The sequence below is a fragment of the Microtus oregoni genome, unplaced genomic scaffold (genome assembly GCF_018167655.1).
Source record: "Microtus oregoni isolate MIOR12 unplaced genomic scaffold, Mior012 000045F_ref0000178, whole genome shotgun sequence".
Classification (NCBI taxonomy): Eukaryota; Metazoa; Chordata; class Mammalia; order Rodentia; family Cricetidae; genus Microtus; species Microtus oregoni.
The window spans coordinates 5,629,411-5,643,444 of NW_024543219.1; the positions used below are offsets into that span (position 1 = coordinate 5,629,411).

Sequence of the window (14,034 nt, forward strand, 5' to 3'; positions counted from 1 at the left end):
CTTTTGTCTGTTTATGTATTTTGTGTTTATAAGAGGTGTTAGTTGTGTGTGTGAGTTTCTTCTTTTTTTTTAACTTGTTATGCTTGGATTTTGTTTGTTTGCCTCATTGCTTTTTACAAAGAGATAAAAGAGCATGGACTTCAGTGGGTGAAAAGGTCTGGAAGCTCTTGGAGATGATGGAGGAGGGGAGACAATGATCAGATTATACTGTTGAAAAACTTTCAAAAATAAAGTCAGAAATTCATGTTAGGATTCTGCAAGACTCTACTAACCCACTGGAGCTATTAGTTCTCACACCAATATTCTGATTTATGAATTCCCCTCCTCACACATTTTCCTCCAACCTCCCCATATAAGAAGTGTTACATTAGAAATATGGTGTCCTGGGCTCTACATCATTGTCCTCCACAATTGTGCAGTGGAGGTGGGTGGAGTTTCTTTTTCAGATGAAAGAGGAAGCTCAGTGATTAGGAGAGAACTGCTGTGTGTAAGCACACGTGTCTTGGGCACAAGACTTGACACCGTCACAGCTGGGGAGAAGACACCCCAGCAATTTGACAGGGGCCATGGAGAGGAAACTGGGAGCTGTGCTGGGGATTCTGTGGGTGTGGATTTGCTGTGAGTTGTCCTCATCTATGTTGCTTTAGGGAATCTGCAAAGATGTCAGTGGAGGAGGGGGAATGAGTCAACACAGAGCTCCCTGCAGTCATCCTCATGGTGTCTGCTGGGATATTTGATAAAACCCTCCATGAATTCTGAATTACATTTCTTTTTCCAAGCAGGGGTCAGAGGAGTTGAGGTGGAGCAGAATCCTTCAGCCCTGAGTCTCCAGGAGGGAAGCAGTTCTACTCTGTCATGCAATTTTTCCACAACCATGACAAATATGCAGTGGTTCTGGCAGAATTCCAGGGGCAGCCTCATCAATCTTTTCTATCTGACTCCGGGAACAAAGCAGAATGGGAAGTTAAACTCAACCTTCAACAATAAGGAGCGCAAGAGCACCCTTCACATCAGAGATGCCCAGCTGGAGGACTCTGGCACCTACTTCTGTGCAGCAGAGGCACAGTGCTACCAGCAAGCCTGAAGCCTGGCCCCAAACTGTGTCTGGGTGTGCATCTTACAGCCCTGCCACAGGCAGACTCTGCAGAAGAATTTGCACAGCTGTGGCTTTATCAGATCTCCACTAATTACAAAGATGGTGTGAGGAAACAGAAAAATACCACTGCAGTAGTTCACACTTAAACTAGACTGATATGATACTAACTTGTAGAAAGATAGAAGCTCAGAAATATCAGCCAGCATGACCAAAATTTACACATTATCTTATTAAATTCTTGCGGTAATGTCATAAAATATAAACTCATCTTGCACCCTAGAATTATTTCATTCTTCTCTCAAAATTGAAAAGTAAGAGGAATCATTTCCATCCTGTGTTTAGAGTGCATTGGAAATTTCCCACTAATCTGCTAAATATGAAGTTGAAAAAGCAATTAATTTTGAAGATCTAATAAATTAAGTGGTAAAAAGGCATGACAAACAAATCTTATTAATTTTATTTTATTTCAAAAACTCTCTCTTTTCTCATTTTACATACCAATTCCAGTTCCCACTCCCTACCCTCCTCCCATACCCTCTACCTTTGCTCCCCAACCCACCACCAATCCAATCCTCATGGGGTTGTAGAGATGGCTCAGTGGTTAAGAGCACTGGCTGTTTTTCAAGATGTCCTGAGTTTAGTTCCCAGCAACTGCTTGGTGGCTCACAACTATCTGTAATGAGATTTGGTGTCCTTTTGTAGCCTGCTGTTTCAAGTCATCTGGACTGATATTGACTAATTATTTCCAGTTTATTGTAGGTGATGTCTTAAAATCTTTCACTGTCTTTCACTCCTAAACCAAACCTTGCATCCAGGGGCAATCACTTCTCTATAGCCACCACCACTCCTCGTTCAACAATGGCCAAGCCTCTCTCTTCCTAGAGCCAGACTTACATTCTCAGGCTTCACCAACTCTACCTGAACTAGCCAAGGTACAGTAGCTGTTGGGTGACATCATGTCCTGTCTGATATTTTTATATAAATGACAACACACTGTAGACTAATTTTACCTCAACATAAATACTATTGTGTATTATAGTAATATAGACCACATTTCTGCATCTGGAGAGAGAAAATAATTTTCTGTTTTACAACAAGTCCCAAAAGCTGTATCAGTACCACTGTTGAGAATTTGAGCTTTCCAAGTATCTCTGGAAATAGGGAACGTAGCTCCAGAAAGTCATCAAGATGAGGCTGTCAATAAGACTTTTGCTTCACATATTAATAAACTATCTGTCATTCTCAGGTTCTCCAAGTTACAGGGTATATGTGTTTTTACAAGAAAGGTGTGTTAGATTTAATGAAAAACAGCCTCATATAGAAACATCCTGCTTATTTATGCATTGGCTATCCAGTCCACCATCTTATCATACCACATATAATCACTGTATTTACCAAAGTCTGATTTTATTTTATTTGACTATAAATTTAATCTTGCCATGATCTACTATTGATACATTTTGATGTAGGAGTTTGGAAACCCAGATAAGAACTTATCTAATTTTTCAGGGACCTGTCAGGTAAATGGCGCACATGTTAGATGCCTGAGAATGTGGATGCCCTTCGGTTATCATACTATGAGACTATTTCTCCCCAGTCTCTTAACACTCTATGCCTGACAGTGCTCTCTACAAGTATTCTGTGTTCAGTTGCATGAAAGAATTTCAAAGTCAGAAGAATGCAGAAAGTCCTTTATCCGATCCCATTATAAGCCAGGAACTATGTACAAAATGCCATTATAAAATAATTAGATGAGGAGCTCAGAAGATGGCTCAGTGGTTAAGAACACTGGCTGCTTATGCATTTCTCCCTTAACATTATGTTTCCATCTCATTTGTGCAGGAAGAGTTGCCTCATTGAAAGTCAACCATTTTCAGCTTTTCATGTTGAATCACGAAAGGATATGGTCCCATCTGTCTACAACAAGACACAAGAGCTCCAAATCTGGGCAACATGGAGCAAAAAGGACTTGGCTGATCCATTGCTATTTTTTTCTAGTTGAAAATAGATTTTTTTCATGTAATATATTCTGATCATTGTTTTCTTTCCCACCTCCCCTTCCAGCCTCTCTCCACATCCCCACATATCTAACTCCACACCTTTTTTCTCTCTCTTTTTAAAAAATAAGCAAGTAAATAAGCAAGCAAACTGGAATAGAATAAATAAATAGAAAAAACAAAAAGCATGAGAAGCACATGTACATGGAAAGACACATACACAAAAATTCATAAAACCACAATATTGTTAACTATATATGAAATCAAGCAACCAATGTGTTAAATAATGCCCAGATAAAACATTAGGAGACAAAAAACAAACTCTAAAAATACAGTTGAGGTAATTTGAGGTTTAGAGTGTGTTTGTTCACCCTAATACCATCTGTGACATTTTCACACCAGTGTTTATAGTTGGGTTGGTGTTTACTTTTCTCCTCTGGTAGCTTTCAGAAAACCTTCCTATATCAAGAACACTGCTCCATAGAAATGAGAGTTCTAGTTAGCCAGCTTTGCTTCTCCATGTTCAATTTGACATGTTGGTGTTGTCTTCCTCAATAGTGGCTTTCCATCAGTTTATGGAGAGCAACCAACATCCTTGGCAATAACCTGATTTGTTCATTTCCATGGAGACCCTTTTACCAACAGCTCAGTTAGATGACATCCATTCTTGTCACTGATGTTTTCAATTTTGATACAAGACATCCAGCTAATAATTTTCTCCCTATTATTTGGTAATCTTATCCAGATTTCTCTCATTCATGTATATATATCATATACACATATATACATGTACATATACAAATATAAGCTTTTACTGTAGGAGGTTTTCATATGATCTAAGATGGAGTTGAGTTTTAGCTGTCTCTCTTCATATTCCCTTCCTTATCCTCTCTTCCCTCCTCTTCTCTGTTTAATCCTCCTGTTACACAAGCCACCTTCTCTCTTTGACTATCTATTCTACCTTCCCCTATTTAGGAAGTCCTTCACCTACTATTCGATTTTTAACTTGAATAGAAATACAGATTGTGGAAAGCCCTTTTAAGGCTTAAAATCTAATATCTATGTATAAGAGAATAAAAACTATATTTGTCTTTTTGGGTCTTGAGTATCTCACTCAGGATTTTTCCCTTAGTTCCATCAATTTACCTGGGAATTTCATGACTTAATAGCTGAGTAATTGTATAAATGTACTACATTTTCATTAGCTCTCCATCTCTTGATGGGAATCTAGGCTGTTTATAGTTTCTGGCTGTTATGAATAGAACTGCAATAAAAATCAGTGAGCAAGTTTCTCTGTAGAAGGGTACAGGACCACATGAGTATAAGGTCAAAACTGGTGTAGCTGAATCTTTAGATAAATCTATTCCCATCATCCTAAAGAGTCCAACACTCACTTCCATGATGGCGATTAAAGTTTTCACTCACAACAGCAAAGAATGAGTGTTCCCCTTACACAATATCCTCACCAGCCTAAGATGTCTTTAGTTTTATTGATTATGGTCATTCTGACAGGTGTAAGACAAAATCTCATAATGGCTTTAATTTACATTTTCCTGTTGATTAAGGATGTTGAGTATATTTCAAGTGTTTCTCAGTCACTTGTGTTTAATCTTTTAAGAACTCTCTGCTGAGATCTGTACTCCCTTTTAATTGAGTAATTTCTTTTCTTGAAGTTTAGTTTTTTTAGTTCTTTATATATTTTAGAATTAAGCCCTTTATCAGATATATAGATAGTAATTAAATTTTCCCTTTCTGAAAACTACAACTTTGTTTGAATGACGGTGTCCTGTGCCCATACATAAGCTTTTCAGTTTCATTAAGTTCCACTTATCAGTTATTGTTTCCAGTGACAGTGTCATTAGTGTCCTGTTCAGAAAGGCTTTTCCTGTACAAATAAGTTCAATACTGTTTCATATTTCTCTTCTATTAGATTCACAGTACCTGGACGTATGTTGGCATCTTTAATCCTCTTGTATTTGAGTTCTGTACAGGGTGATGAAAATCATTCTTTTTGTATTCTTTCACAACAGCCGTTCAGTTTTGCCAGCACTATTTGTTGAAGATTCTGTCTTTTTCTGGTTTGCATTTTTGTATCTTCTTTATCAAATGAGGTGTTCCTAAGTGTGTCAACTTATGTTTGGGTCTTCAGTTTCTTTCCATTGCTCAGCATGTCCCTTTTCATGATAATACCACATTTTTTCTGACTACACTATGTAGTACAATTTGAAATCTAGGATGGTAATACTTGAAGCTGTTCTTTTATTTGTAGTTATTTTAGCTATCCTGAGATTTGTGTTTTCACATGAAGCAAAAAATTGTTTTGTTTTCTATTTTAGTGAAGAATCATATTAGAATTTTGACAGAGGATGCATTGAATCTGTCAATTGCTTTAGGTAGGATGGTTGCTTTTGCCATATTAGTTCTACCAATCCAGGAGCATGGGAGGTGTTTTCATTGTCTGATATCTTCTGTTTCTTTCTTTGGTGTTTTAAAAGTGTTAATATATAAGCTTTTCACTAGCATGGTCAGAGTTTATCCAAGATATTTTGTTTTTTTTTTTGAGGTTATTGTGATAGGTGTTGTTTCCCCGACTCTTTCTGATGTTTATAGATTTAGCAGATTTTTTTTCATGAGGTGTCCATTTCTTTTACCTCGTCTGTAGTACCTGAAATTCTGTCTTCTATATCTTGGATTTTGCTGTTGTAGTTTGCTTCTGAGGATTTGGTTTGACTCTTTTTATCTTAAATTAACCCCTTTTTACTAACATGTTTATTGCCACATTGCTGTGGCCTACTGGTAAGTTTCCATCCAGCATCTTTCTCCTTCAATGGCTACATATCTTTGACTCTGTCTACTTTTCTCCTCTATCTCTGCTTGGAATTTCCCCTTGCTATATTCTGCACTGCTATAGGCCTAAAGCAGCTTCTTTATTAACCAATGGTAATAAAACAAATTCACAACATACAGAGGGGAATTCCATATCAACTCCCCTTTTCTGTCTAAATAAAAAGGAAGATTTTTAACTTTAACATAGCAAGATTACATACAACAAAACAGTTATTAAGCAAAAATTATAGTTAAAATATTTAGTGCAGGCACATTTGGCAAATTAAGGAAAATATTCTATCATCTGTCTCATTTTTATGAGTATAAGGTTTTATATTAATCTATTTTATAAGTTTAACTGTTTTTCTTAAACTCCATCAAAGACTCGAGAAAATATAATATTACCTAAGCAAACTTTAAGTGGATTGTAAGCAACTTCCAAAACTTTAGAATTGACAGAGACATCTAGCTGTCTGGACAGTCACCCAAAGTTCTATTGTAACATTGGGACATTCATCTTTAGCCTATAGGTCCATAGTATCTGTCAGGCTTTTCTACGAAGCAGGATATTATAAAAACATTTTGCCTATATTGACAGTTTATCCGTCACTTTCTACTGTGTCCTGCAGAATGTCTCACAGACTTTTTCATGAAGCAGGAACCCTGAAGGACTGTCTCACCTTTCTTAGGCAACTTTAGCAGTCATTTTTTGTAGGTCTAGCCTGTCTAGTTCAGATCAGAGTGGTTTCTTTTTTAATTTAATTTATGTTATTTCTTTTAAAAAAGAAAACAAACTATTTTTTTTAATTTTATATACCAATCCCAGTTCCTACTCCCTTCCCTCCTCAAATTCCCTTCACCTACCTCCCACTTGACTCCCCATTCACTCCTCAGAGAAAGTAAGGCATGATGTTTTGGGGAATGTCCAAGGCCCTTTTCTAGGCTGAACAAGGTATCCCTCCAAAGAGAATGGGTTCCAAAAAGCCAGTGCAAGCAGTAGGTATAAATTCTGTTTCCACTGCCAGTGTCCCCACATTCTGCCCCAGCCATAAAACTGTCACCCACATTCAGAGGGACTAGTTTAGACCAATGCTGGCCCCTTCTCTGTCCGACTGGAGTTGGTAAGTTCCCATTAGCTCAAGTAAACTGTCTCAGTGGGTGTACCCATCGTGGTCTTGATCTCTTTGCACATATTCTCACACCTCCCACTCTTCAGCTGAACTTTGGGAGTCCAGTACAGTGGTCTGCTGTGGGTTTCTTGATCCATTTCCATTATTTGCTGAATGAAGGTTCTATGGTGACATTTAACATATTTATCAATCTGACTACAGGATGAGGCTAGTTTGGGCAACGTATCCTCTATTGCTTAGGGTCTTAGCTGGTGACATTCCTGAGAATTTCTCTAGTGTAAGAATTCTTGCTAACCCCATAATGGCTCCCTCAATCAAAATAACTCTTTCTTTGCTCTCATCTCTTTCTTTCCTCCATCTTGACTATCCCATTCCTTCAAGTTCTGCCCTGCCCTCTCCTTCCTCCCTTATCTTCCACTTCCAACCTTTTTTCCCCCACTCCCATGCTCCCAATTTTGTCAGGTGATCTTGTCTATTCCCCCTTTGCTGGTATATCTATGTATTGTTTTCTTAGGGTTCATCTTGCTACTTAGCGTCTCTAGGATCATGAACTATAGGCTTGATAACCTTTACTTTACAACTAGAATCCACTTATGAGTGAGTACATACCATGTTCATCTTTCTGAGTCTGGTTCTTTCATGTTGTGTTTTTTCTAGTTCCATCCATTTCCATGCAAATTTCAAGATACCATTGCTTTCTTTACTACTGTGTAGTATTCCAGGGTGAAAATTGCCATATTTTCTTTATCCATTCTTTGGTTGAGGGGCATCTAGGTAGTTTCCAGGTTCTGGATTTACAAATGATGATGTATGAACATAGTTGAACAAATATTCTTATAGTATGTTTGATCATCTTTTGGTTATATGCCCAAGAGTGGTATTGCTGGGTACTGAGGTAGGTTGAGTCCCAATTTTCTGAGAAACTGCAATATTGATTTCCAGAGTGGTTGTACAAGTTTACATTCCCACCAGCAATGGAGGAGTGTTCCCCTTACTCCACATCCTCTCCAGTATAAGTTATCATTGGTGTTTTTGATCATAGTTATTTTGATATGGTATCTCAGAGTCATTTTGATTTGCATTTCCCTGATGGCTAAGGATGTTTAACATTCCTCAAAGGTTCTTTCAGCCATTTGAGATTCTTCTGTTGAGACTTCTCTGTTTAGATCTGTATCCCATGTTTTAATTTGGAATTCTGATGTCTAATTTCTTGAGATCTTTATATATTTTGGAAATCAGTTCACTGTCTGATGGGTTGGTGAACATTTTTTAACATTCTTTTTTGTCTTATTGACTATGTCCTTTGCTTTACAGAAGTTTCTGTTTTAGGAAGTCCCATTTATTTATTGTTGCTCTCAGTGTCTGTGCTACTGGTGTTATATTTAGGAAGTGGTTTCCTGTGCCCATACATTGAAGGCTACTTCCCACTTTCTCTTTTATCAGGTTCAGTGTGGTCAGATTTATATTGACATCTTTAATCCATCTGAACTTGTATTTTGTACATGGGGATAGATATGGATCTCTGCATTTTTGTACATGTTGACATTCTGTAGGACTGTATTTGTAAATAGGTATTGTTTAACTCTGGTTTTGTCTTAAAATATCTTGTCTTCTCCAACGATGGTGTTTGAAAGCCTTGCAGGTATAGTAGTCCGGGCTTGCATCCATGGTACCATAGAGTCTACAACACATCTCTTCAGGACCTTCTGGTTTTCATGGTTTCCATTGAGAGGTCAGGTATAATTCTGGTAGGTTTGCTTTTATACATTCCTTAACCTTGTTCCTTTGCAGTTTTTAATATTCTTTCTTTATATGGCATGTTGTGCATTTTAACTATTATATAGTGAGAGTACATCTTTTGATCCAGTCCATACCTCCATAGAAATATGCTTCTTTAGATTGTGAAAGTTTTCTTCTATGATTTTGTTGAATATATTTTCTGTGCCATTAGCTGGAATTTTTCTCCTTCTTTCAACCCTTTTATTCTTAGATATGATCTTTTCATAGTGACCCAGATTTCCTAGATGTTTTATGTTAAGAATTTGTTGGATTTAATGTTTTCTTTAACCATTGAATCTGTTTCATCTATAATATCTTTAGCACCTGAGATTTTCTCTTCAATCTCTTGTATTCTGTTGGTTAGGCTTGCCTCTGTAGCTCCTGTCCATTTAACCAGATTTTCTATAACCAGAATTCCCTCAGTTTGTATTTTCTTTATTGACTCTATTTCATTCTTCAAGTCTTGGACTGTTTGCTTCCCCTGTTTGATTGTTTTCTCCTGGTTTTCTTTGAGAGAGTTATTGATTTCTTCCATTTTTTCTTTCTATTTCTTTACGGGAATTTCTCATTTCCTCTTTAAAGTTATTGATCATCCTCATAAAGTTACATTTACAATAATTTTCTTCTGCTTCTTCTGGGTTAGGATGATCAAGTCTTTCTGTTGGATGAGCACTGGATTGTGTTGTTATCATGTTGCTATTTAGATTGTTGAATGCATTGGCACCTACTTATCCCTCCCTTTAGTTGTTGCTTACAATGTCTTTGCCTCTTGGTCCAATCCTTTCAGTGACTGTCTGTGTCTTTGGGAACTGTTCTTGGTCTGTTCTGTACTCTAACAGTCTGTGTCATAGGGAGCCACTGAGGTCTCACTAAGCCTTCTCTCTTGGCCTGCTTTCATGGTCTGCTCTCTTGGTTTGCTTTCTTGGTCCACTCTGTGCTTCATAGCTTGTGCTTCAGAGTTTCTCTCTTTGTCTTCTCTCTTGGTCCTTTCTCTGTAGTTGCAGCTTGTGTTTCAACATTCCTCTGAGGTTGCAAGTGGTGAGAAAAGAGGGTTTGGGGCAGAGTGGGACTTGTAGCTTTTAGGGTCTGATGAATGGAATGTGGGTGGTAGAGCAGCCTACCTGCAGGAAACTTACCTGCTGGCTGGCTGGAGAAGATGAGGTATGTGGGGGAGGGGCCCAGGTTTTTGTCCTGATATATAGGGCCTAAAGAGTGAGGTGTCCCACCAGGTGTTGGTCTCTCTCCTCTTGGTCCTCTCTGTGTAGTAGCAGGCTGTCTTTTAGAGTTTCACTGAGGTTGCAGGGGAAGAATAGGATGGTTTGGGGGCAGAGAGAGACTTGTAGCTTACAGGGTCTAATAAATGGAATGGAAGTATTGGAGCAGCCTACCTGCAGAAAGCATGCCTGTTGGGTGGCTAGAGAAGCCAAGGTGGATAGGGGAGGGGTCCAAGGTTTTGCATATGGTACAGAGGCCTAGAGAGTGGGGTGTCCCTCCAGGTGGTTGGTCAATTACCTCTTGGTAAGAACAGTTTCTTGCCCAAATTATTAGCCTTGTCACGCTGAAAGAAAATTTTATAATTAGCTTTTTTATGCCCATGAACCTCTCTGAAGTAATTGGTGCTGCCAGAATCAGACATGTCTTACTGTCATAAAACTTCCTAAGTTTTTAAGACATTTCAAATGCAATATTCTGTACATTTTTGAAAGATTTGAAGAATACCTATCTGTCTGAAATATATCTCTGTACATCATGAAAACCTAATTAACACGGCTACAAGTCTGACTATTATAAATGACTATTTGTTTTTTTTTTAATTTATTTATTTATTAAGGATTTCTGCCTCGTCCCCACAACCGCTTCCCATTTCCCTCCCCCTCCCCCGATCAAGTCCCCCTCCCTCATCTGCTCTAAGAGCAATCAGGGTTCCCTGACCTGTGGGAAGCCCAAGGACTGCCCACCTCTATCCAGGTCTCATAAGGTGAGCATCCAAACTGCCTAGGCTCCCACAAAGCCAGTACGTGCATTAGGATCAAAAACCCACTGCAATTGTTCTTGAATTCTCAGTATTCCTCATTGTCCGCTATGTTCAGCTAGTCCGGATTTATCCCATGCTTTTTCAGAATTAGGCCAGCTGGCCTTGGTGAGTTCCCAATAGAACATCCCCATTGTCTTAGTGTGTGTGGGTGCACCTCTCGTGGTCCTGAGTTCCTTGCTCGTGCTCCGTCTCCTTCTGCTCCTGATTTGGACCTTGAGATTTCTGTCCGGTGCTCCCATGTGGGTCTCTGTCTCTGTCTCCTTTCATCGCCTGATGAAGGTTAATATTCATGAGGATGCCTATGTGTTTGTCTTTGGATTCACCTTCTTATTTAGCTTCTCTAGGAACATGAATTATAAGCTCAATGTCCTTTATTTAAGGCTAGAAACCAAATATGAGTGAGTACATCCCATGTTCCTCTTTTTGGGTCTGGCTTACCTCACTCAGGATAGTGTTTTCTATTTCCATCCATTTCCATGCAAAATTCAAGAAGTCCTTGTTTTTTACTGCTGAGTAATACTCTAATATGTATATATTCCATACTTTCTTCATCCATTCTTCCGTTGAAGGGCATCTAGGTTGTTTCCAGGTTCTGGCTATTACAAACAATGCTGCCATGAACATAGTTGAGCATATACTTTTGTTGTATGATAGGGCCTCTCTTGGGTATATTCCCAAGAGTGGTATTGCTGGATCCAGGGGTAGGCTGATCCCGAATTTCCTGAGAAACCAAAACACTGCTTTCGTTGTTGTTGATCTGTATCTCTTAACTCTACATTACATTTTTAAATGAACTGCACAAACAAAATATACCTTAAATAAGAGCACAAATACATATAACAAAATTGACCTTAAATTTAAATCAATAGATGAAGATCCACAAAATGTAAAGTATTGATCTCTATAGCATATCAAGCCTTTAAATGTAAACAAACACTGATAAACAATATTTGGAAATTCGGGCATAGTTTTTTTTTAACCTGTTTTTTTGTTTTATGTATTTTTGTTGTTGGGTAAAGTATTTTCTGGCATTTATGGAGACATTTGGGAGGGTCTTGGTCCATAAAACCATATTAGTCTAGAAGGTTCCTCTGTGGAAACAAGAGCAGAACCTCTTTTCCAAAGCAACATATCCTTAGACCCAAATTTTGATGTCAAGATACCATTAAAGTATATATTTTGGTTTAGCTTAATAACCTGCAGAATTAATATCTCTCTCTCTGTACTAAACTAATTTTTAGTTCCTAGTTTGCAATTGCCAATTATAGTATAGACATTAAAAACACAGGATAAGAAAGTTAGCTTCAAATCACTCAAAATCATATTGGATAGTTTTCTCCTTGCTTAGCTTTTGAAAATAATTCTAAACATTGAAATACAATTTCATCTTTCCCTTTCCCTGTTTTCAGCACATGGTGATTGTCACAGAGAACCAGAACTCACTGTGCTGTAGAGATGAAAAGACTGCAGAACATTCAGCCCCAGGAGGGACTTCTCCATCCCAACCCTCCTCCCACGTCAGAGGTCACTGAGGAAGAAGGGGTGAAAAGAATGTCAGAGCTATAGATGGGGGATGACTACAAGGAGACAGTGTTATCTGGACACAGCAGAGCAGCTGCACACATGAATTCACACAAGTTTACAACACACATAAGACTTTCAAAGGATCAGGGAAAACACAATCCCAAAAAGCAGAGAGAAGATGGGCAATTCCCACACTTAGATAAGGAGTTATGGGCATTTGGTAGCGGCTGGGAGAGAGAATTATATTGCTTTGTTGATGCAGCCCCAAGTGCATAGACTGCTCTCCACTGAAGGCCACACATCCAAGACTATATGCACAGGACCAACTGTAGTGTGAATCTTAACGGATTTTTATTTTATGTCAGGGACAGGGGACACAAAACTGTGTTAGTAAGGAAGAGTGTTTGGATCTGACAAGAGTGGAGGAAGCAGGTTAGTATAATAAAAATTCAACACCACAGGCTACATACAGTTCAGTAACACTGGTGGTTTCAGCCACCTGCTGGGGACTTGAGACCTGCCTCTTTGGGGTGAGGTTTCAAATTGCTCACAATGTGTTGTGCAGACATCTCTGGTAGTTTGAAGAAAACCAGAGGAGGGCGCTGCCTATTCAGATGTGGTTAACATCTCATCCAGGTGGCGGCTTCACGTGACAGACTGTCACTGTGAGTAAGGAGGTCCTTGTTTATGAGTTTCAATAAGGTCCTGAGAAGACTTGCCCTGTAAGTTCGGTGAACTCAAGCACCAAGTGTCATTGACATCTACAGTCATGCTTCCTGACAGCTGTTCAGTTCTGCTGTTCCTCTTAATGTTCAGTAAGTTACAATTACCTTAAGTAGTAGTGATGTCATTTTCTTACAGCTATGAAAGTCTTTACCCTTGCTCTCATGTAGCATTGTTATTCCTTCTTATTTATTTATTTATTTATTTACTCATGCATTTATTTATTTTCAGGGATGAGCAATGGAGACTCAGTGACCCAGACAGAAGGCCTGGTTACTGTCACAGAGGGGTCACCTGTGATGCTGAACTGTACCTATCAGACTACTGATTCAGCCCCTTATGTTTTCTGGTATGTGCAATATGTCAACAAAGCCCCTCAACTACTCCTGAAGGGCTTCACAGACAAGAAGAGGACAGAATACCAAGGGTTCTATGCCATGCTCCATAAGAGCAACAGCTCCTTCCACCTGCAGAAGTCCTCAATGAAGCTGTCAGACTCTGCCCTGTACTACTGTGCTCTGAGTGACACAGTGAGGAAGACTGCAGGGGAAGCTGCACACAAACCAAGTGTACAGGAGGGTGAGGGGAGTGGCCCTGTGAGGGAGAGCTGTGTATGTCTCTAAGTGGGGTTTGCTCAGCCTATTGAAAAACAGCAATACATTTCAGATCAAAGTCCCAGAAACCTAGGAATCTGTGGATTTTTCTGACAACACAGGATGAAAGTCATTGCTGGAAACAACCCGCACTTTTATCCCCTGAAATACTCTTCTCCCCCAAAATTGGAGGACCTCTTACAGAAAACATCTCCAGAAAAACCCTGCCATGGAATTTATCTTCAACAAGATGTCTTACAAAATTTAGTGACTTAAATTCTCCAGCATCTTCTGTTATTGCCCCCACAAATTTATGACCCAAAAGAGGAAC

At 38.8% G+C, this 14,034-nt stretch overlaps 2 gene segments (V, D, J or C); both read left to right on the forward strand.

Moving 5' to 3' along the window:
• Nucleotides 1-566: 566 nt before the first annotated feature.
• On the forward strand, nucleotides 567-1,084 carry LOC121434886. The segment is given in 2 exon segments: nucleotides 567-618; nucleotides 783-1,084. Coding segments are annotated over 2 exon segments (354 nt in total).
• A 12,072-nt stretch (nucleotides 1,085-13,156) lies between these two features.
• On the forward strand, nucleotides 13,157-13,733 carry LOC121434887. The segment is given in 2 exon segments: nucleotides 13,157-13,202; nucleotides 13,342-13,733. Coding segments are annotated over 2 exon segments (438 nt in total).
• Nucleotides 13,734-14,034: the final 301 nt, after the last annotated feature.